Here is a 24,028-nt window from a genome sequence, read left to right as displayed (position 1 = left end):
GTGTGGTGCCCAGAACTGGACACAGTACTCCAGATGAAGCCTAACCAGTGCTGAGTAGAAGGGAACTAGTACTTCCCGGGATTTGGAAGCGATGCTTCTATGAATGCAGCCCAAAATAGCATTTGCCTTTTTTGTAGCCACATCACATTGTTGGCTCATATTCAGCTTGTGATCGACAACAATTCCAAGATCCTTCTCGCTCGTAGTGTGGTTGAGCCACGTATCCCCCATCTTGTAACTGTGCATTTGGTTTCTTTTTCCTAGGTGTAGAACTTGGCATTTGTCCCTATTAAATGTCATTCTGTTGTTTTCTGCCCAGCGCTCCAGTCTCTCCAGATCACTTTGAATTTTGTTTCTGTCTTCCAAAGTATTAACTATCCCTCCCAATTTTGTGTCATCTGCAAATTTGATCAGCATTCCCTGCACCTCCTCCTCCAAATCATTAATAAAAATGTTGAAGAGCACTGGGCCCAGGACTGAGCCCTGCGGTACCCCACTCGTTACCTCTCCCCAGCTTGAGAAGGTCCCATTGATAAGCACTCTTTGAGTCCGATTCTGTAGCCAACTGTGGATCCACCGGATCGTTGTTTCATCTAGCCCACTTTGAGCTAGTTTGCTCATCAGGATATCATGGGGCACTTTGTCAAAAGCTTTGCTGAAGTCGAGGTATATGATGTCTACAGCATTCCCACGGTCTACAAGGGAGGTGACTTGATCAAAAAATGAGATCAGATTTGTCTGGCAGGACTTGTTTTTGACAAATCCATGTTGGCTTCGAGTAATCACGGCATTGTTGTCAAGGTGCTTCCAGATGGATTGCTTTATGATCTGCTCCAGAATTTTCCCAGGGATTGATGTCAGACTGACTGGTCTGTAGTTCCCAGGTTCCTCCTTTTTACCCTTTTTGAAGATAGGGACAACGTTAGCCCTCCTCCTGTCATCTGGCATTTCCCCCGTCCTCCATGATTTCTCAAAGAGAATAGACAGCGGTTCTGAGAGTTCTTCTGCCAGTTCCTTTATTACTCTAGGATGCAGTTCATCTGGCCCTGGAGATTTGAACTCATTCAAAGTAATGAGGTGTTCCTTGACCATATGCCTTTCGATCTCAAGCTGCAATCCTGCCCCTTCAGCCTGTACTTCGCCTTTGCCAGGGGGGTCATAGATCCTCTTTTGGGAGAAGACTGAGCCAAAGTAGGAATTGAGCACCTCTGTCTTTTCTTTATCATCTGTTATCATTTTTCCATCCTTATTTAATAGCTGAACCACCATTTCTTTCCTCAGCCTTTTACTATGCACGTAGCTGAAGAAAGCCTTTTTGTTGTTTTTAACATCCCTTGCTAACCTCAGCTCATTCTCAGCTTTAGCCTTCCTGACGCCATCCCTGCAATTCTGTGCTATCTGCCTGTACTCTTCCTTTGTTACTTGGCCTTCTTTCCACTTCCTATATGTGTCCTTTTTTGTTTTCAGGTCATCCCTAAGCTTTTTGTGAAGCCACATTGGCTTCTTCTGTTGTCTTCCACCTTTTCTTCTTGTTGGAATTGTTTGTGATTGTGCCTTGAGAATTTCCTTTTTTAAAAGCTCCCACCCATCTTGGACTCCTTTTCTCGCTAGCATCGCTTGCCATGGGACCTTACTGATCATTGTTCTGAGTTTATGAAAATCAGCTTTCCTAAAATCCAGGGTACGCGTTTGAATACACTCAGCTTTTGCTTCCCTTAGAACCAAGAACTCAAGTATAACATGGTCGCTTTCCCCCAGAGTTCCTGTAACTGCTACTTTATCCACTAAGTCATCTCTGTTGGTTAGGATCAAGTCAAGGATAGCCGATCCTCTAGTTTCTTCCTCTACTTTCTGTAGGAGGAAGTTATCCGCCACACAAGTCAGGAATTTCCTGGAGGGGCCATGTTTTGCAGAATTTGTCTCCCAACAAATATCGGGGAAATTGAAGTCCCCCATTACTACTACATCATGCTTTCTTAAAACATTGGCTATTTGCTTTTCAAAAGTTTTATCCTTGTCTTCTCCTTGATTGGGTGGCCGGTAGTAGACTCCGACCACCAGGTTCCTTTTATTCTTTGCTCCATTTATTTCAACCCAGATGCTCTCGATGGGGCTACCAAGCTCCTCCTCCTGTATTTCTGTGCAGAGATATGTATTTTTCACATACAGTGCAACCCCAACTCCCTTTCTGTTCCTCCTGTTCTTTTTGAACAAGTTATATCCTTCAACTGCTGTATTCCAGTCATGAGAGTCATCCCACCAAGTCTCAGTTATACCGATCAGGTCATAATTTCCCTCTTGTATTAAGAGTTCAAGTTTGTTCTGTTTGTTTCCCATACTCTGGGCATTAGTATATAGACATCGAAGACCATGTGCTTCATAGTCTGGCTTTCTTCCTACATGTGTCTGAAGACTATTATTGGGTGCTATCAGAGCTGTTCTCTCCATTGAAGTGCATGCGCCTATGTCCATTGTTACCCCCAACATTACATCTCCCTTCCCCGTAGGATTCAGTTTAAAGCCCTCCTGATGAAGTTCTTCATGCTGTGGCCAAACACATTCTTCCCAGCCTTAGTGAGGTGCAACCCATCCCTAGCCAACAGCCCATCTTCCAGGAAGTATAGCCTGTGGTCCCAGAATCCAAATCTCTCTCGTCGGCACCACCTTCGTAGCCAGTCATTCACCCGGAGTATTTTTCGTTCCCTTTCTATCCCTCTTCTAACTACTGGAAGGATGGATGAGAAAACTATCTGGGCCCCAAAGTTCTTGAGTTTCCTTCCCAAAGCTTCAAAGCCTGACGTGATCTCTTCGTAGCTCCGCTTGGCGGTATCATTTGTTCCCACATGGATGAGAAGAAAGGGATACCTGTCAGTGGGCTTTATGAGTGCAGGCAACCTTTCAGTCACGTCTCTAATCTGTCCTCCCGGGAGACAACATACCTGGCGAGTCCATGGGTCTTCGCGACATACTTGGGTCTCGATCCCATGCAGCAAGGAGTCTCTCACTACTACCACTCTTCTCTTCTTCTTCTTGTAGGCCTGGGTTTCATCGCCTCTGTTTGACTGACCTTTAGCCTCTTGCTCACTCTCATGCAGGTTACCCTGTGATTCTTCCTCTGCAGGCTGTCCTCCAGTCTCATCTGCAAGTACCTGGAATCGGTTCCACAGCTCCACTGCGTCCACTGGTGCAGAGTGGCGTCTAGTTCTTCTTCTCCTAACTGTCACCGTTTTCCAAGGAGTATCCTCTATTCCATTTTTCTTCACCTAAGCATTTCCCACTGCCTCATCTTGCTGTTGCTCTTCAAGCTTCTGGTCTGCCCTTTGCTGCTGTAGTTCCCCCATTCTGTCCAAGAACTCTTCGTGTTCTCTTATTCCCCAGAGGGTCGACAGTCGCCGCTCCAGTCCACTTACTTTTTCCTCCAGCAGCGTGATCAACTTGCACTTGTTGCAGGTGTAGGCCATGTTGTTCTCAGGCAAGAAAACAAACATTGCACACACCTTGCAGGTCACCACCACTGGAGAGTCTTGTCCTTCCATAGCCTCTTTTCCCTTTTTGTGTCTAGCTTTGTGATTGTTCTAGACTAGCCTGTGCCTGCTCCTCTACTCAGTAGAGGTGAAAAGCAGAGTCCCACTGGTGTGGAAGTGTGTGTTACAAGACAAATAAATGAAAAAAAGTTAGTAAAAAAAATAAAAAAAAATGTTAGGGGCCTCCCCCTTGACCTCCCCTGCCGAACTCCCCTGGCCAACTCCTGTTTGCTCCCCCTGTCCACTCGCTCTGTTCGCTCGCTCTCTGGGAGCTTGCCTGCTTCTGTAGTCCCTGGACCAGCTGGAGCAGCTTGCTCTGCTCTGCTCAGCTGGGAGGCGGGAAACAAAATATGTATAAAAGTGTCAGGAAGTCAGTGTAGACTTCATTAAGGGCACAATCCTATGCATGCTTAGACAGAGAAAAGGCCTACAACTCCCAGTTGTAGGCCTTTTCTCTGTCTAAACATGCATAGGATTGCACCTTAAATATTTTATTTTGGATTTTCTGTTGCAATAAATATGCATTATCCCTGTCCCCTGTGTTATGTCTATTTTAAATCACACACCACATCTTTATGCCAAGTTCACACATAAACATCCTTTATTGGTTATTGTTGTTTTCCCTTTTTTTTGTAACATGTAAAATGATCTATCCTAGGGAGAGAGACTGGAATTTACAAAGGGTGTGTTTCTCTAAGGATTTTTGCTAAGTAAGGCATTATCACAGCAACTTCATCAGAGGGAGCTTAGGGTAAAGTAGGCATGCACAATTTTCAACCCACTGAGCCAAACACTGGACATGTGTAGTGGCCTACCATAGGTTCCTGTTTTTGCTGCCTGCCCAGGTCTGCAAAACTGAGGCTGTTGGTCAGCTGACAGGCTACAATCTATACATGGTTGGTGGACTGCCCTCCTCAATGACCACTGCAGTGAAATCTAAATTCTAGTTGCATTAATTCCCATTATTAATTCCCGTTTTCTCTCTCCTCCCTCCTCCCTCTGTTTTATAGAATCATAGAATAGTAGGGTTGGAAGGGGCCTACAAGGCCATCGAGTCCAACCCCCTGCTCAATGCAGGAATCCAAGTCAGAGCATCCCTGACAAATGGCTGTCCAGCCTCGTCTTGAAGGCCTCCAGTGTGGGAGAGCCCACCACCTCCCCAGGTAATTGGTTCCATTGCCGTATTGCTCTGACACTCAGGAAGTTTTTCCTGATGTTCAGTCGGAATCTGGCTTCCTGTAACTTGAGCCCATTATTCCGTGTCCTGCACTCTGGGATGATCAAGAAGAGATCCTGGCCTTCTTCTCTGTGACAACCTTTCAAGTACTTGAAGAGCGCTATCATATCTCCCCTCAGTCTTCTCTTCTCAAGGCTAAACATGCCCAGTTCTTTCAGTCTCTCTTCATAGGGCTTTGTTTCCAGTCCCCTGATCATCTTTGTTGCCCTCCTTTGAACCCTCTCCAGCTTGTCTGCATCCTTCTTAAAGTGTGGTGCCCAGAACTGGACACAGTACTCCAGATGAGGCCTAACCAGTGCTGAGTAGAGGGGAACTAGTACTTCCCGGGATTTGGAAGCGATGCTTCTATGAATGCAGCCCAAAATAGCATTTGCCTTTTTTGCAGCCACATCACATTGTTGGCTCATATTCAGCTTGTGATCGATGACAATTCCAAGATCCTTCTCGCTCGTAGTGTGGTTGAGCCACGTATCCCCCATCTTGTAACTGTGCATTTGGTTTCTTTTTCCTAGGTGCAGAACTTGGCATTTGTCCCTATTAAATGCCATTCTGTTGTTTTCTGCCCAGCACTCCAGTCTATCCAGATCACTTTGAATTTTGTTTCTGTCTTCCAAAGTATTAGCTATCCCTCCCAATTTTGTGTCATCTGCAAATTTGATCAGCATTCCCTGCACCTCCTCCTCCAAGTCATTAATAAAAATATTGAAGAGCACTGGGCCCAGGACTGAGCCCTGCGGTACCCCACTCGTTACCTCTCCCCAGCTTGAGAAGGTCCCATTGATAAGCACTCTTTGGGTCCGATTCTGTAGCCAACTGTGGATCCACATGATCGTTGTTTCATCTAGCCCACTTCGAGCTAGTTTGCTCATCAGGATATCATGGGGCACTTTGTCGAAAGCTTTGCTGAAGTCGAGGTATATGATGTCTACAGCATTCCCACGGTCTACAAGGGAGGTGACTTGATCAAAAAATGAGATCAGATTTGTCTGGCAGGACTTGTTTTTGACAAATCCATGTTGGCTTCGAGTAATCACGGCATTGTTGTCAAGGTGCTTCCAGATGGATTGCTTTATGATCTGCTCCAGAATTTTCCCAGGGATTGATGTCAGACTGACTGGTCTGTAGTTCCCAGGTTCCTCCTTTTTACCCTTTTTGAAGATAGGGACAACGTTAGCCCTCCTCCAGTCATCTGGCACTTCCCCGGTCCTCCATGATTTCTCAAAGAGAATAGACAGTGGTTCTGAGAGCTCTTCTGCCAGTTCCTTTATGACTCTAGGATGCAGTTCATCTGGCCCTGGAGATTTGAACTCATTCAAAGTAATGAGGTGTTCCTTGACCATATGCCTGTCGATCTCAAGCTGCAATCCTGCCCCTTCAGCCTGTACTTCGCCTTTGCCAGGGGGGTCATAGACCCTCTTTTGGGAGAAGACTGAGCCAAAGTAGGAATTGAGCACCTCTGCCTTTTCTTTGTCCTCTGTTATCATTTTGCCATCCTTATTTAATAGCTGAACAACCATTTCTTTCCTCTGCCTTTTACTATGCACGTAGCTGAAGAAAGCCTTTTTGTTGTTTTTAGCATCTCTCGCTAACCTCACCTCGTTCTCCGCTTTAGCCTTCCTGACGCCATCCCTGCAATTCTGTGCTATCTGCCTGTACTCTTCCTTTGTTACTTGGCCTTCTTTCCACTTCCTATATGTGTCCTTCTTTGTTTTCAGGTCATCCCTAAGCTTTTTGTGAAGCCACATTGGCTTCTTCTGTTGTCTTCCACCTTTTCTTCTTGTTGGAATTGTTTGTGATTGTGCCTTGAGAATTTCCTTTTTTAAAAGTTCCCACCCATCTTGGACTCCTTTTCTCGCTAGCATTGCTTGCCATGGGACCTTACTGATCATTGTTCTGAGTTTATTAAAATCAGCTTTCCTAAAATCCAGGGTACGCGTTTGAGTACACTCGGCTTTTGCTTCCCTTAGAACCAAGAACTCAAGTACAACATGGTCGCTTTCCCCCAGAGTTCCTGTAACTGCTACTTTATCCACTAAGTCATCTCTGTTGGTTAGGATCAAGTCAAGGATAGCCGATCCTCTAGTTCCTTCCTCTACTTTCTGTAGGAGGAAGTTATCCGCCACACAAGTCAGGAATTTCCTGGAGGGGCCATGTTTTGCAGAATTTGTCTCCCAACAAATATTGGGGAAATTGAAGTCCCCCATTACTACTACATCATGCTTCCTTAAAACATTGGCTATTTGCTTTTCAAAAGTTTCATCCTTGTCTTCTCCTTGATTGGGTGGCCGGTAGTAGACTCCGACCACCAGGTTCCTTTTATTCTTTGCTCCATTTATTTCAACCCAGATGCTCTCGATGGGGCTACCAAGCTCCTCCTCCTGTATTTCTGTGCAGAGATATGTATTTTTCACATACAGTGCAACCCCGCCTCCCTTTCTGTTCCTCCTGTTCTTTTTGAACAAGTTATATCCTTCAACTGCTGTATTCCAGTCATGAGAGTCATCCCACCAAGTCTCAGTTATACCTATCAAGTCATAATTTCCCTCCTGTATTAAGAGTTCAAGTTCGTTCTGTTTGTTTCCCATACTCTGGGCATTAGTATATAGACATCGAAGACCATGTGCTTCATAGTCTGGCTTTCTTCCTACATGTGTCTGAAGACTATTATTGGACGCTATCAGAGCTGTTCTCTCCATTGCAGTGCATGCGCCTACGTCCATTGTTACCCCCAACATTACATCTCCCTTCCCCGTAGGATTCAGTTTAAAGCCCTCCTGATGAAGTTCTTCATGCTGTGGCCAAACACATTCTTCCCAGCCTTTGTGAGGTGCAACCCATCCCTAGCCAACAGCCCATCTTCCAGGAAGTATAGCCCGTGGTCCCAGAATCCAAATCTCTCTCGTCGGCACCACCTTCGTAGCCAGTCATTTTCTTCCCCCCTGTCAGATTATAAGTCCTTGGGGGTAGAGATATGTTTAGGTTATTTACCCTGTAAAGTGTCCTGTGCTTTGGTGCTATATAAATGTTACTCTATGTAACCTTATGGTCTGGAAATCTGAAATGTGTAGCATACCACCGTCTAGTGTAATTGTAATGCCTTTGTGAGGCCAACTCAAAGATAACAAAAAATATGCACAAAATCTTTGAGTTGGCCTATTAAAGGTATTACGCTATATGGATTTCGGATTTTTTTTTTTTTTTTGGCCAACATGACTGCCTTTGTTTTTTGTATGACTGGAATCCTTGAAATTTTGTCTAAATGACATCAATTCCTAGGCAAAGGTTTACTATTGCCAGCCTTTTAGAACTAGGGGCATGTTTATTTGCTTATTTATTATTTGCTTCATAGCTACACAGTAAACTCTGGGTGAACAGATTGTTCAGCTATAATGATTTGGCTACTTTTTATTACTTTCATTTTAAGTAAATAATTTTTCTGTAGTGTTTGAGTATTTTAAACACAGACCGCCACTTCAGTACATGAATGTGATAAAAAAAATTAAAAATAAATTAGCCAAAGAGAGGCTAATTGGAAACTCCTCTGAGAATATATACAGAGCTTTTGCTATGCTAGCTTCATTGCCGCAGATGGAAGAAGTAATGTTTATTGGAATGCCACAGTTATCTGTGTTTAACATTTTGAGTCATTTGGGAGGTAAAGATTCCTGTCTTTTTAAAAAGCAAACTGCTATTTTAATGATCGATGCATAAGGCAGTCATGTAAACATAACTCCTCTAACAATATGAGATGTTTGTTCATATTGCATTTTCTTCAGAACACTGCTTATGTCTCTTTGGATACCTTTCTTATTTCTGATCTTCTTCCTGTTCCGTATTTTTAATTAGTACAGGGAGTCATATTGGTTCATTGCTATTGCATCAGTAGAATATATAAATGTATCCAAAATATATTATTAAATGACATTTTGCAGTCTCTCTTGAAAGGTGAAAGGGAAGGAAGATTATGCATTATGATTACTTTTCTAAATATATGGTTTGACTATCATCCAATGGTGTGGTTAGGTAAGTTTAGACTCTGGACCTAATGGCCTTACATGGCTGCCCTTTAGAACGTAAGCTGTAATACTTCACTTATTCCAAATGGCTGTCATTTCTCTCTCCCTGCCCCCATGCTTTGCTACTGCTACATTCCTGATACATTAGAGCACCTCCCCCAAAGCAACCCTAATAAACAAATAAGACTCTGATCATATGCAAAGTTTAATGTTTTAAACTTATCTACTATGACTTAGTTATTTCCAGATGCTCTTTGCATAGGGGTGTTTTCTATAGATATACTTCCATTGTCACTGTAACAGCTATGACGATGGTTTTTTATTTTTATTTTTTTCTTCCATATTTATAGCACAAATTACATCCCTTTGGTTTTCCATAGTCCCTGGCCAATCACTCCCTAGTGAATCTAGTGTTTTGGTTGTTTTCAAATTATTTAGATAAATGTATCCATTTCTTTATATGGAAATTCAGTTCTTAAATAGAGTGTGTCTGCTTTATTACTTTGGGGCGTGTGTATGTGTTAGTTTCTTAAGAATTTAAGCCATTTCTGGCATGCTAAGTTATCCATTGTGGCTATCATCCTCTTCTGAGAATTAATGAACTCCAGGTGCTCTCAGTAGTGGTGGGGTGGAATGGGGATAACAAGAGGGAAAAAAACTGTTTAAAGAAAAGATCTAGTTAAGCTAGGCATCTCAGCCCTCATAGTGAGCAAAGGTTTGAGGCAGTATATCCTGCCTTTCTTCCAAGGAGCTCAAAATGGAATACATGGTTCTTCTTCATGGTCCCTGTGCATCACACATCTGTGCCTGCATGGAGCCCCATTTTAGGAAACTTCCATAGCTGAGAAATTTGGGGCAGGAACTGTCAGGGTGGAAAATGAGCCCATAGAGCCCCAGAGCAGTTCTGATTCTGAGGAAGAACAGCAATCCATGGGAGAGGAGCTCACTCATCTCTCACAAGCACTGCACCTGGCAGAGATTCCTCCTGCCAGCATAGATAGTGACCCTGGCAGTGAGAGAGCGCTGGAGGGGGGCTTGCTGGACACTTGGCGTAGACGCAGGGAGCAATGACAGATGGAGGGCACCGAAAGGAGGCGCTCCACTCGTTTGGCGCTAAAACAACGGTCGCGTCCCGAGGACCCAAGGGAAAGAGGGAGGATCTCTCCATAGCCCATAAGTTCAGAGTCTTCCCACGGTTCTCCTTCAAATGGGGACCAACTGCCTTACCTGGAGCTTAGGCTACTCTGCTATCTATCCCCAGTGCAGTTCCTTGCTTAGTCGCTAGTGATTAGTATCTGAAAGAGTCATAAAGCAATAAAGCCTTGGAAAGAATCCTTGCCGACTGTGTCCTGAGTTGGCTATTGCAGGGGACTGCAAGAGGCAGCTAGGGCGTTCCTGACAGGAACCCTCCCCCACTGTCCCAGTGCACATGTCCTTAGCAGGTTTCCGCATATTCCCTCAGTTCTCCTTCGACCACCATTGCGTTAGCCTCATGGGGAATTTGTGTTGTTATTTTAAACTATTTTACAGAATTGCTGAGGTTTTATTCTGCCTCCTATTCTGCTGTTGCTTTTCTCTGTGTCGTAGTGTATTTTGCTTTGTTTCTTATTTTCGTGGTCCATGATCACTTGATTGCTTTAGGGCGTATGGCCTTGAAGCCACCATTCCGAAAATGAGTCCAGTGTGGTAGTAAACTCCTGCCGATGGATGGACGCTCGCTCCGCCTGTTTGGTTTGGGAGAAGGTCCTATAGTTGATGCCTGCGCACACTGCCAGGCATTCACTAAACAGGCCCGCCAGACGAACTTTGAGCAGTGCTGTGGGGAAAAAGTGCTGGAGGTGGTGAAGGCTCCAAAGGACCCCGTGGTGCAAGTGCAACCTTCTCCACAGGAGCTGTCAGAGCCTGCTTCGACTGCCTTGCAAGGGATAAGAGGGTGGGGTTCTGCTTCACCCCCTGCTTCAGCTCTAACCATGGGCTGCACTGGCCCCTCTACAGCTGGACGGTCGCTGACACTCCATGGCTAAAAAGCGATCTAAGAAGACCAGGACTCCGAAATGTCCCAGTCCCAGTTGTGTCTCTGGGAAAAGATGGGAGCCCTTTGTGACCACTTACTCGATGACAAGAGGGATTTAGCTGGAGTTTTCCAATCTGAGGCCGTGAACCTTTTGTGGCAACAGATTAATACCTCCTGGCACCGGGTTGACTATGATGCTAAATCAGTGGTGGGTGCGATGGCTTTGAGATACCATGCTTGGCTAAGATCAGCAGGTCTCTCCCAGGAGGCTTGGTCCCACATTAAAGATTTGCCACTTGATGAGGATAGACTCTTCAGTGCCAAGACTGACGAGACTATGGACTCTCCAGAAAGCAAAGACCATGGCAAGAAAGATGGGGCTGGGCCAACTACCTCCCCTATAAACAAATTGAGGACAGAGTCTTTTCACCAGTTGTCTAGACTCTTTATCTGTTATGGAAGTAACTGCAAAGGTCTCCCAGTCTCTTCACAGTGGTTTGCTTCTTGGGTGGTACAGACCATAAAATTGGCATATGACATATCAGGACTTGAACTATCTGGCCAAATGAGAGCTCACTCAACCAGAGGGTTTGCTCCACTGGTAGCATTTGGGAGAGGTATGACTTCACCGGACCTTTGTCAGGCTGCAACCTGGTTGAAACCATCCACATTCATTCAGCACTTCTGGTTAGACATCCAGGCCAGAGCTGATTGCTCTTATGGTCGTGCAGTCCCATCCTCTGTTCTCCAGTAGGACACTGACCTGCATCCAGTAAGTCAGCTTGCTACTCGTCCATTTGTATAATGCACAGAAACCACAAAGAAGAACGACAGGTTGCTTACCTGTAACAGTAGTTCTTTGAGTGGTCATCTGTGCATTCACACAACCCGCCTACTGTCCCTGCTTCAGTGTCGCTGTCAATATTGATACTGAGGTTTTGTTTTGGTTCTGAGGCCACAATAGGTGATCTCAGGAGAACTGAGGGAATAGGCAGGAACCCGCTAAGGACACACATACTGGGACAGTGCAGGAGGGTTCCCACCAAAATTTCCTCAGCTGTGGAAGTTTCCTGAAATGGGGCTCTGCCCAGGTGCAGAGCCCATATATGTGAGTGCACAGATAACCACTTGAAGAACTACAATTACAGGCAAGCAACCTGTCTTCCCCTCCCCCCTTTTTAAAATGTTCACCACAACTGTTTGAGGCAGTTTAGGCTGAGAGTGTGTCTCACTGGCCCAAAGTCACCCGTGAATTCCAGGGCTGAGAGGAGACTTGAACCTATGGGCAGTATGCTATGTTGCTCACACACCAGTTGTACCCACCACTAGTGTAACGGGAAACTAGTGGTTTTTAAAGCAACCAGGACTGAGCAACAATGCTTGTTTCCAGAAGGGGGCAGGTCAGCAGAGCTCACAGAAGGGACCTCAACTCACTTCCTGATCCGGAAACCAGCGTGTCTGCTCGTTTCCAGGTTTGGTTTAGGCAACACTAACTCCCCATTGCACTAGTAGTGCATCCCACTGGCACAATGGAATGAGCAGAAGCTCAGCAGCAGTACTGAAATATTGAAGACTTGGCAACTTCACAAATGCTGCCTCCTCTCATGCACAATATGAGGGGCTGAGGGAGACCAGGTTATGAGCTAACTAAACAGAAATGAAATACTTTGCTATACAGAGCCCAATTTTCTCATGCAGCAACCCAGAGAATTTCAGATGATTCCTTTTACAATATCATGAATCGAATGAGGGGAGAGAAATCACTTTCATCCTCACTGACAGAGACCAGCAATGTTTTCAGCCAAGGACAAACAAACAATCCCAAATGGACTTTCACTGAACAAAAACATTTTGCTGCTAAGTTAAATTTGACTTCCCAAGGAGGCACTTCATCCACTTTTTTGCTTTGTTGTTTTCTCTCTGGCATGTAGAATAACAAGGTCTAAAGTTCATGGAAATAAGCATGTAGAAAATATAGAAAACACATAATCATTTTACGGATGGAGAATGCTGAGACTGAGACAAGCCCCAAGGACAGTCTATGAATCCATGGCAAATACATAAACAAGCATCACTTCTTTATTACTATTGGTCTTCTTTTATAACAGCACACAGACACCCTTCTCACTCTCCACCCCCACCGCTCTCCCATTCAAACAAATGCGTACAAATGAAGAAGAAACACAGGCTGAATCTACACATAGCAATTATACCGTTATCATACCGTTATCATAACTACTGGTGCCCATTGGTGTCATGTGTACCGATAGTTACAATAACGGTATGATAACAGTATAACTGCTATGTGTAGATTCAGCCCCTGTCTCTTCATCGCATTCTCTCTCTCTCTCACACACACACACAGATACACACATCCATGCACTAGCCAAGACACACAGTAGCATTAGAGATATTGATGTACCCTTCCCTTACCCACCACCACCCTTTCCCCTACCCCACCAAGAGAAAGGCTGCATACCAGGCCATGAGACTCATCCCACCTCTACATTTTCTGTTGGTGTCCTATCTCCTGACTCCTCCTCTTGGCTCCCTCTAACCCAACTGCAAGCAGGGCTTGATTGTGTTGGCTAGGCTTTGGGAACATAAGCCGGGGCAGGGCAGGGCAGGGCTGATCCCTGCTTCAGTAGCAATTGTAGTAGCTGCTGCTGCACTATTAAAAAGGAGGCAGCTGGCCTCCTTTTCAGCTTGGCTGATTTCTGGCAAGCCCTACTGCTGCCAGCTCTGTTGGCTGAGCCAAGCTGAACGTAAACCACTGCCACCTCCCCACCATTTCAAGTTTTCTGTTGCACCACACATATGAAGAGAGCTTCCTGGGAGCAGTGGTGGCTGCTGGGGGGGGGGGGGTGGCAAACTGCCTACTGCTTCCCACCTCCCTTCTCCACCTCCCCCAGTCATCCCAGAGCCAGCAACACACCTTTAAAACAAGTTGCAACAGGACAGCGTCCTGACTTCCTCTGTTGCCTGCTAGGGGAATGTTCTGAGCATGTGCAAGATCTGCACATGCTTACAACGTACTCCCAGCAAATACTGTGCCTGTGTTGTTGTTGTTGTTGTTGTTGTTGGGGGGGGGGGGGTTAGCAAGCGTGCACACACGCCCAGACAGCAGGAATGGCTTTTGGCCATGGGCAACCTGTTGATCACTCCTCTGAAGGCCAGAATTGCTCAACAGCACTCCCTCGCTGGGAGCAAGGGAATAAACAGGAGAGCCACCCCGGTGGCTCTCACCTCTGTCTTATCAGACAGGGCACCAGGCAAACCAATCACTGATCAGTCTTGTTAAAAACAACAGTATGTGATGAGAGGGAGCAACCGCAGCAGTACGTGCTCCAAAAAGGAGCTGTGAAAAGGGCAGGAGTTAACATCTCACCTTTCTGGAGTAGATGGAGACTTGGGAAAGGGTTGAAAGGTGGGGGACACTGAGAAGTGTCAGTTCAACACTTAAAAGTGAGAGGATCACATTGCCAAGGGGAAGGCATTGTCCGTCCCCCCCTTTTGGGTGCACTTAATCTCTTGGCCATTTTTCACCATTTTTGGTGCTTCTGAATTGCACTATCAAGTCCCGCCTTTCCCTTAGTATTACTCCCCCGCCCAGTCCTAAGCAAATTAGCTGATAGGCAACCTTGTGTTGTCAATTTCCTTGCATGTTACCTATTCCCCTTTGCTGCCTTCCACAGCTGAAACAGACAAGGAAATCGACCAGGCAAGACTACGCATAACAGACAGTCATAAGAGTGCACTTGGGAACAACCAATAATAATAATAATAAATATTATTAATATTATTATTATTAATGACCCCAACTGCACATTTTTGAAGCACCTAAAAATAAAAAAATGAAAAGCTGAGGAACAAAAAGGGATAGCAATCGGAATGGAGAGGGGGAGACAAGGTGGGTTTTGACACAAAATCCCCTGGGATACGTGGCAGAGCTGGCTGGAGGACTAAGAGGGAAGGAGGGGGAGAACAAGCCATGGCAAACCTGCTTGTCTGTTGGGCGCACTGTGGGTTCTCCCATGAACAACCAACCAACCAACCAACCAACCAACCATGGCTTATTTACAGGCTGGCTTAGCGCGACGTGTGAACCCACCCAATGTTTGAAGCCTTGGGGCGGATTCACACATCCATTTTCACACATTCATTTTCCATACTGGCACATGGTATATTTACCATCTTTTTTTTAACATGTGGCATTATTTATATGAAATACCTACATGAAAAATTACTACACCATTACTACGTAAGAGAGACTGCTAGATTTTACCTAGGCAATTAGTCTTTAAAGTAACATGCATCTTCTGATAGATGGAAAAGGAGAAAAAGAATGCCAAGTGAGGTCATGAAATAGTACAGACACTGTTCCCCACCCCCACCCCCTGCACTTTAATTGTATGCATCCATGCTAATTTTGTAGTCTTGCCAATATAAAGATTGATAACGGTTAGCACAGTGGAAATGTACATGAGACAAAAACACAGTGGTTCACTGGTTCAAATTCAGTGGTATTAGTTTGGCATGTGTGTATGCATGTACTTTTTTGTTTGCTGGTAGACGTTTCTGAAAATTACTTGCATGGTATGCCATATCCTTGCATGGTACGGTATTGCAGAGCCAACACCTCTACCTACCTGCGCTTTCTCACGCTAGGCCCAACCATTTCCCCCTTTATTTCCCCATCTATGTGGGCTGCCATCACTACCAAACTTCTCTTCAGCCTCAGCATAGTCAGATTGATTTTGAATTAATGTGATTACTAGATGTATGTAGGCACAGGAAAAGGGTGTGTTTTTTTTTTTTTTAATTAACTTATCCATTCAGTTGTTTTTATTTTTATTGTATTTACATATCTTGTAGGATATCTCTACCAGAATGACCAGAGCTATAGAAGTAGGGTTAAAGTTTATTTTTTGATCACATGCCCTATGATAAAGCACTATAACATAGTCCACCCAGAAGAAAATGTATTAATAACATGACTGTTGCTATTATGGACAGGGACTAATATGTCTGTCTCTAGCACACCTGTAGTTTAGCATTCTGGAATATTGTACTGCATCAGTTTGTCTTGGCTTATGACTAAAAACAAATTAAGATGCTCCTCTTAAAGGAGATAATTCAGGGTTAACAATAGTAGACCTACTTGAGTTTTATATTATCATCCTCCACATTTTGAATGCTTTTGCTCCAGTTACTTGATTCGCCATAACTGTGTGGAGACAAATGAAAAAGGGCAATATTGTCCCACAGCTACAACCTTCCTTACCATGGCAGATGAATTTGGGAGGGCATAGGGTTGTATCCAACTGTGTCCATCTGCCAGTGGAACAGACACCACTGGCAGAACAGATTCCCCTTCCTTGGCAGCCTGCCAATGTGCTCCAGGGGGTTGGAGGACATGGAGGGGGGATGAGAGGAAGGAGAAATCCCATTACATGAGCAGAAGTCAATTCATGTGACATAGGATGGAACCCAAAGTGTGGGGCAGACAAAGCTAGCATAGAAGGTATTCTGTTCTTCTCACATCCTTCTCTTGAACATTTCCTCACTGCATAAAGTGGGCCTACTCTGCTTTCTATCAGCTGCTTTCCCTGCCACTGATGCCTTATTGCTGATTCACATCTTAAGCAACATCACAGATATACTGGAGTTTACTGTGGTAAATACGTAAAAGATGAGGGGAAGATCCAACATTTGGGGACAGCTGCTATGCTATCTTGTAAATGGATATAAATATGAAGAGGAAGGCTGAAGACAGAGAACTCTTATTTACCTACCTTTTCTAGGAAGCATGCTTATGGGAGCACCACATTCCTGGCTAGTTTGTATGCCCCTACAACCTTTGAGAATTGTATAGGTATTACTGTATTCAATGCTATCTGGCTGAACACATGAAACTACCTTACTGTCACACAGTTGGCCCATTTAACATAGTATTGTGTCCTCTGACTGGCTGTGCCCCCCCCCCAGGTTTTAGGCAGAAATATTTCCCAACTTTGCCTCCTAAAAGGGCTTTTTAGCTGGAAATGTCAGAGATTGAACCTAGGACCCTATACATGAAAAACATTAACAGCCATGAAGTTGAGACAAACTTATAGTATTATTCTAATAGCTTTTTTTACAGTATAAGTGGATTACTCTTTAGCACAATGTTGTTTTGTTTTTTCAAGTATCAGCTTGTGAGAGGTTGGTACCTTTGACGTGCACACATGATATTTATAAATACATAAAAAAGGGCCACTTGAGTAGTGTACCTTTAGAATTAGCATACCTTTAGAATTATAATTCTTGTTACAAGTCAGTGGTTGCCTCTTTTACCTCTTCCGACCTTGCTTGCTTCTTCTGAAGAGAATCTTCAAAAGAAAAAAGGTCATATTTGGATTCTATTCTGCATTAAAAAAAAAACACCAAAAGATCCATGAACCTTTTCATGTAGCCAACCAGGCATGCGATTAAATGGCAAGAACAGTTAATGGTTTGAAGACATGAAATGCAAGAAAAGTAGAACATATAGACAACTTTTGCCCTCGGTGGTGATGTTATTTCTCTTCCCTTCCTCTTTCTGCCTCCGAAGTAAAGTGGCAAGAAGAAGCATGGAGATTTCTCTTTGAATTGACTGTGGGATGCTCAGAGCCACTGAGTTTCTTAATGACAGCTGTTGCTGTTGGAGAGATGAAAGTACTTGGCCCAAGAGTCTGTTTATGTGTTTGAGCAGAGAAAGCAATATTCATTGCAAGGAGCTCTGAGACAGACAGACTCTGAGAAAGAGAGAGCGAGAGATAATTATCTAAATTATGTTCAGGCTATTATTGAAGACGAATATAGTTAAAATGTAATTAAATATGACGGGCTCACAGGATGCAAGCATGGCTTTGGAATGCTAATCATCAATTACAGCTCTCCTTGGGGGACTCAGGCAGAACGAGAGAGTTGGGAGGGGATAGCCGAGGTGAGATATGGAGTATTAAATAACACACCCTAGGGCTATAACAAGGCTAATTTCTTTTAAGAGATGAAGCAGTGACACCAGGGGACTTCTGCTGGCCAGGCAGCATGCACTGCTGCCTCTCAGCTTGAGGACCCTCATCTAAGCCTAAGCATAGGCTGCTGGTCCCTGGTCTCTTCTTCAAGATGTAAGCCTCAGCTGGAAGTAATGATTATATTTTCCAATTATAATCTCTGTGTTTTTTTGTATATGTATTGGTGGTATATTTCTTTCTTCCATACTTCTCCGTCATCTTACACAATGGGGCCCACAGTCCTTGCTGGGACTTCATGGTGTTACTTAAAAAAAAACCCAAATTAATATACTACAGGGAAATTAAGTTCATTTTCTAGCTGTAATTCATATTGTGATGCAAGAGTAAGAAAATAGGCACATATCACCTTCCAGGGACAATTTCAGAAGAGTAGTATGTGTATGGTAAGCTACAGTAACAAAATTTGTTATTAGAACCAGAAGAAATATCTTTGAGTTCTCCCTACCTCCTATGTATTTTCCCTGGACCTGTTGGAGGAAATGGTATTCTATTATTATCAATCTATTTTTCTACGAAATTCAACAAGGTTTCATTGTTAAATGATATTCCTGGATCAAAGTAGTACAGAGGAGAGCCACTGAAGTTAGGGGGACATGTAGCTTTCAGGGGCATAAAGCTTGTGTATCAGTTACTTCCCTGTTTTAGTTTTTCCTGCTGAGTGATTACAAAATCTCAGTTCAACTTTAATTGGAAAATGAAAAGATTTCAGAAACCATACATACATTATCATACTCCATTGAGCTCAATCCTGAACGTGTTAATCCTGGGCCCTGTTTTCAGTGTAGAGCCTATAATGTGTTAAGAGGGAATTAAATGCATTTGCATGGATATCTGCCAGCTGAATAGAGAAGAACAAGTCCAGGCTGCTCTCTCCTAACCATAGGGGATGGAACTGAATGTTATGAGGCAAACATGATTCTTTGCCTTGTAATGCTAAGGGGGATATTCTCAAAGAGTATTGTGCAAGAGGAGTGCTTAAAGCTCTCTGTGCCCAGAGATTCTCACCAGCAAATTCTCCCCAGTCTATGTTAAGCCTTTTCCCCCTTCCTCTGCCCACCCATAAGGTTCATAACTGGAAGTCAGCCCAGAGGGAAGAGAAATGGGTTAAGTGTCCCCTTTTCCCACCTGCTAATGCTCATGTATGAATTTTGCCCCAGCATTCATGTTATTTTGGCAAACATGACTTCAGGAATGTGAGTTTGCCAAGGTAGTTGGTAAATGTGAGTTTACCAAGATAGTTCTGCCCTGAATTGCTAATCTGGTGTGCATTTAGAGCCAGGGGCAGGGCTTTCAGTTAAGTCCTGTGCCCTAGAATCTCTCTTTTTAGAAATTAAGCATTCTGCTGCACACTCACACACACCCAACTTTGATAGCAGGATTTTGTTTTCAAAGCTCAAGCCACAATGTAGTCATTATTATATATGGTGTCACAGAACATTTTTTTAAACTTAAGGTTCCAGGTTGAACTTGGTGTCAGCCATCTGTGTTCAAATCCTCGTTTTCCAGTTAAAAATTACACATCTCCCTACACCAAAAGTAAGAGGAGGCTACTTAGAAGTGTGTGGTTTTTAACAAATAGATATTGTGTTTATCAAATACAGAATCATAATTTTCAGAAACCCCATGATTAAAATTGCATCCTTGTCTTGAAAATTGTGAATAATATCAGTCTTGCAGTCTCTGTCATGATATAGATTGATATATAACATGATTAAAAAGATTACAATCTTTTAGAAATGCAATGTGCCAGAATATATAGGCTTAGAGAGGTGGTGGAGGCAGTTGTGAGGTCGCAGAAGACAAGTTCCTAAAGGGTTGTCAAAAGGATGTTCAGTGGAGTTACTCCATCTGATCAAGGCCCCTGAGTATCAGTGGTATCCTTCTATTGATGCATCTACTCTTTCGGGCAGTTATTCAAGTCTTCATTTAATCTGACAGGTGACTGCCTTTATTGCTTATTCTGTTCTTTGGGGGAATCTGCAATGAAAGCTAGAACTGTCTCTTATTCTGTGTGCACAGAGCCACTGGCAATGAGTACATTCTTATTTACTTGTTGGGGAACCCGTGATTTTTTTTTCTTGTCCAAACAATGGAAACTATCCAATGCAGAAGTCCAGAAATGCAGTAATCTCCCCATTTGTTAGTAGTTTGGATTCTTCCTAGATTATTTTATAGATCACTTTTGCAAGAAAAAAAATGTATCCTTCCAAATTCAGTTTAAAGACTTTCTTTTGCATGCTCTATGAATGAAAAATGATTTCATCCTACATTGATTATAAATTGTCTTAGAGCAGGAAGAGCAACCCCCTCTCTTTTGGTCCATGGGTTGGATTGCCTCTTGGACTCAGCCCAACAGGCTGGACGATATTAAGGGGTGGCGCTTTGCCCCCCAAACCCCATCCTCCCATGACATCATTGGCACCACAGTGCCCACTCCCCCCCCCCCCGTTTCAGAGAGGCATGAAGCTCCATGCCTCTCTCTGCACAGAAAGTTCCCTGGGCAGCACTTGCAAGAGTGCTGCAAGCAGTGGCCTAGTCTACCAGTTCCTACCTGCCCTGTCCACATCCCAAGAAGGGACTCCTGCATGCCACAGCTGAGTGGTGTGGGGGAATCCCCAGCTTATCTCTGATCCCAAGGGGGTTGGGCTTGGGGAGGGCAGAGGGCAGGACCCGCAGGAGTGTGCTTAATCCTCCTCAGGCCAGATTAAAGCCCAGCATGGGCCAAAAGTTGCCCTCCCCTGTCATAGAACTCTCTCTGCAACCTTCCTGGCCCAAGTGGGCTGATCATGCTACTTAGCAGAAGCAGAGACTGGCAGACAAGGCGTAATCAGCACTGGGAGACTGTGCATGCTCCTATGCATGGGGAGTGCATCCACTTGGACAGGAGGATGCCCAGCCACTTGGGCAGGTTTCCCATGTTTGAACGGGTGCAAGATTCTCCAATTGGGGACATTCTATTGCCCCTCATCTCAGTCTTTGGTAAACAGCAGAAAGTGTGTGTGTAGGGGAGGGTGGTTCTATCTGTGGTAGGAAGAGTGCAGAAAAGACTTTTGGCCCTTTCAAGTGCCCAATAATGCCACAGGCCTGCAATGGGGGCTGGATGCCTCCTTGTCTATGCATGAGCCATGCAGTTGATGTTTTCACACATTACTGAATGGCACAGGAGTCAATTACAGGAGAGCACTTTTGTGGCAGCAAAAAAGAAAGTAATGTGTAAAATGGGCCTTTTAAATTATAGCTGTTCCTACATTCTCCTGCTCCAGGAGTGGAAATAGAAGGGTGATGTGGACAGGCTGGATTCAATCTTGGTCGTGACTAACTTCACCCAATTATTTCAGTAGGTCTTTTCTTAGTAAGACTGGATCGAAGCCAATGTGTTTAATCCTTTTTTATTCAGATAGATGCTTCTCAAGCAAGCCTGCTCAAATCTTAACTTTAAAATCATTGGAGGATATCTATTAAATCTGATGTAAATGACATTAGACTGAGTCAAATTACATTGGATTTGTATCCAATAGTGGCTTTGCCTTAATGGAAATCACTTCCAGTTGCACAAGTTAGGGTACTCTATTCTTGCAGATTTGCCCACTACACTTAGGCCCCCACACCCTCCAAAGCTGTTCATAAGGATTGGGGGAACCTCCAGAACAGGAAGGGATATGGCACAGAGGACTGGGTTAAGGGAGATTGGCAAAAATTGAATGCCCTGACTTGTGGAAGTGGAAGCACTTTCTGCTAAGGCAAAGCCACCATTCGATGCAACCCATTAGAATGAATTTAAGGGGATAAAGAATGATGCTATAATAATACAACTGGATTTGTATTATTTACCTAGAGCAACCCTTAGATCTCTGTAATAGAATTATACTCCAGCTCAAATCATACAACAATTGTAATCGATTACCATTGTAATTGTTTCTGATGCTTTCTGTTTTCTTTGCTAATTAATAGTACAAAATTATTCTGAATGCTTTTGTGATATCTGAATTTCTAACTTGTCTATAAGTTCATCAAATTGTATTAGTTGTTTCTTGTCATATCTGTAATTATATTAGCATCTATTTTGCTAGAAGCTCATTTGTGTTTTTTAAAATCTTATGTTCAAGTTGATTTCAAGGGGAAAATGCTAATCTGATTAAGCATTAATCCAGTGTAATGAAGGACTGCAGTTCTATGGAGACATTCAGAACTTATTTCTCTATCCTGTTTGGGGAGAATAAAGGAATGATAGAATTACATCGCTTACATATCACTCATTCATTAGGAGTAATCATATCCCTTTTAATGGTGTAAGAAATCATTCAAAATATAACCTCTAATCTGTTTGTATATTTTAAAAAGTCCATCCTTTCAAAATGTTAAAAAGAACATGAGCATTGCCTTACTGAACCGGATCAAAATCTGTCTAGTCTAGCATCCTGCCTCCCAGCAGCCAGCAGATGTCTCTGGAGGCTCACAAAATAGGACCCCATTTATTATTTTCTGTGTATGTCTGTCTTTCTCTCCTGGACAGGGGTAGGCAAGCATTTGGGCCCATAGACACATTTGGAAATGTGAGAAACTGTCCTGGGCACCAGGCTGCCATGGGTGGGTGCCATGGGTGGGTGTCATGGATGGGCATGGCTAGTCACAAAGGACAAGTAACCTGCCCAGAGGCATTCATGGGTAATTAAGATGGCACCAGCTAGAGAGGCCCCCACTTCACTTGGAAGCAATCCCAGCTGCCAGTAAAAAATAATAAAATAATTTTAAATAAAAATTGGGTGGGTGTTTTGGCAGGCACAAAGAAAAGTATCTGGGGCACATTGCCTACTCCTGCTCTAGGATAACTAGCTGCAGAGGAGGACAGCAGGCTTCCTGTACCCTTAACAGTTATGTCAAAGGGGGGAGTTTCAGCAGGTGCAGCTTGCTATATGGGGTAAGAAAAGCTGCACCTCCTGAAATCACTTCACCTACACAATTAGCAGAGACACAGAACTCTTTGTCCTCCTTTGTAGCTCCTGTCTGTCTGTCTTTTTAAAGTAAACGGCGCCAAAAAGAATATGGTGGTAGTGGTGCCATTCCTGCAACCCACCTGAGCTTAGAGTTCCACCCACTTGTAAGCCCTGCTAGCTGAAGACCAATGCCACGGCGCATAAAGTGATTCTGTTTTGCTCAATTTTTTTGCTGTTTCTAAGGTATTAATGTTTTTATTGTATTTTATTGTTTTAATGTTTTTATTTATTACGATTGTTTGTCTCCTTCAGTGTTCCAATAGAAAGGTGACCCAAACATTGAATAAATAAAATAAATAAGCACGCTAACATATCAAGATAATTAAGTCACTATAGAATATTTTTTTTTGAATTAAAAAAGGGTGTAACGTACTGTTAGTATTGTTAATTTTATTTTTTCCTCCAATTTTTCTTGCAGATCTTGGCAAGTAATAACTTTTGACAGACAAGCAGCATCTTTTATCAGAATTGTTGGAACTCACAACACAGCTAATGAGGTAACTTAATAGATGAAAATATATACAACATGTCACCCAGTGTTCCTTATTTTGGGTTGTCAAAGATAAACATCTTTCTTTTGTTAGGAAAACCTAGCAAAGAAGACAGAATATATTCTTTAACTGAATATATATGGAACTTATTGGTGACCAGAAATGTTTCTTCGCAGTCATGTGTACAAATTTATCATTACAGTGTTACCATGGCCTTCACTAGAGCATCACTGAATGTTGCTCGAGGAGGCTACAGTTAGAATTTCATGCACATTTGTAAAAATGGTCAGATGATGCTAATACACTGGAATTGCAACACAGGCCTGTAAATAAGGAACATACAAGCAATGCTCACTTCCAGAAGGAAGTATGTATAAATGGTACTATTATGCACCAAACCAAGAAGCTAACTAATCAGTCATTACTGGAGGGGGGGCAACTTTGGCAGTCTGGGGGTCTCTTCCCCCGCTTCTGCCTTCCAGGGGCCACACTTTTGCTTTTGTCATTCTGCTGAAATTCAGTGGTGCAGCAGCAGCAGCAATAAAATCAGCTATTTGCTGCCAAATTTCAGCAGCAAAGTGCAACAAAGGCTGAAAAGGGACAAATTTAACTTGCTTTACTACTTTTTTGCTGCTGTGGTGGGGGCTGCACTAGAGGCCAGGGGGCGGCATGCTACCCATGGGCTACATGAGCC

General features: G+C 43.6%; 1 protein-coding gene across 1 annotated transcript in view; it reads left to right on the top strand.

The window, feature by feature from the left end:
• The window catches only part of BTBD9 (BTB domain containing 9), a 268,373-nt gene that overhangs the window by 225,105 nt on the left and 19,240 nt on the right, over positions 1-24,028 (top strand). Inside the window, exon 10 of the mRNA XM_084828517.1 lies at positions 23,262-23,340. Coding sequence (XP_084684643.1) covers positions 23,262-23,340 — 79 coding nt within the window. The remainder of the gene's footprint in view (positions 1-23,261; positions 23,341-24,028) is intronic.

The sequence above is a fragment of the Heloderma suspectum genome, chromosome 1 (genome assembly GCF_057233095.1).
Source record: "Heloderma suspectum isolate Gila_16-S chromosome 1, 16-S_ref, whole genome shotgun sequence".
NCBI lineage: Eukaryota > Metazoa > Chordata > Lepidosauria > Squamata > Helodermatidae > Heloderma > Heloderma suspectum.
This window is presented reverse-complemented; position numbering and strand designations above follow the sequence as displayed.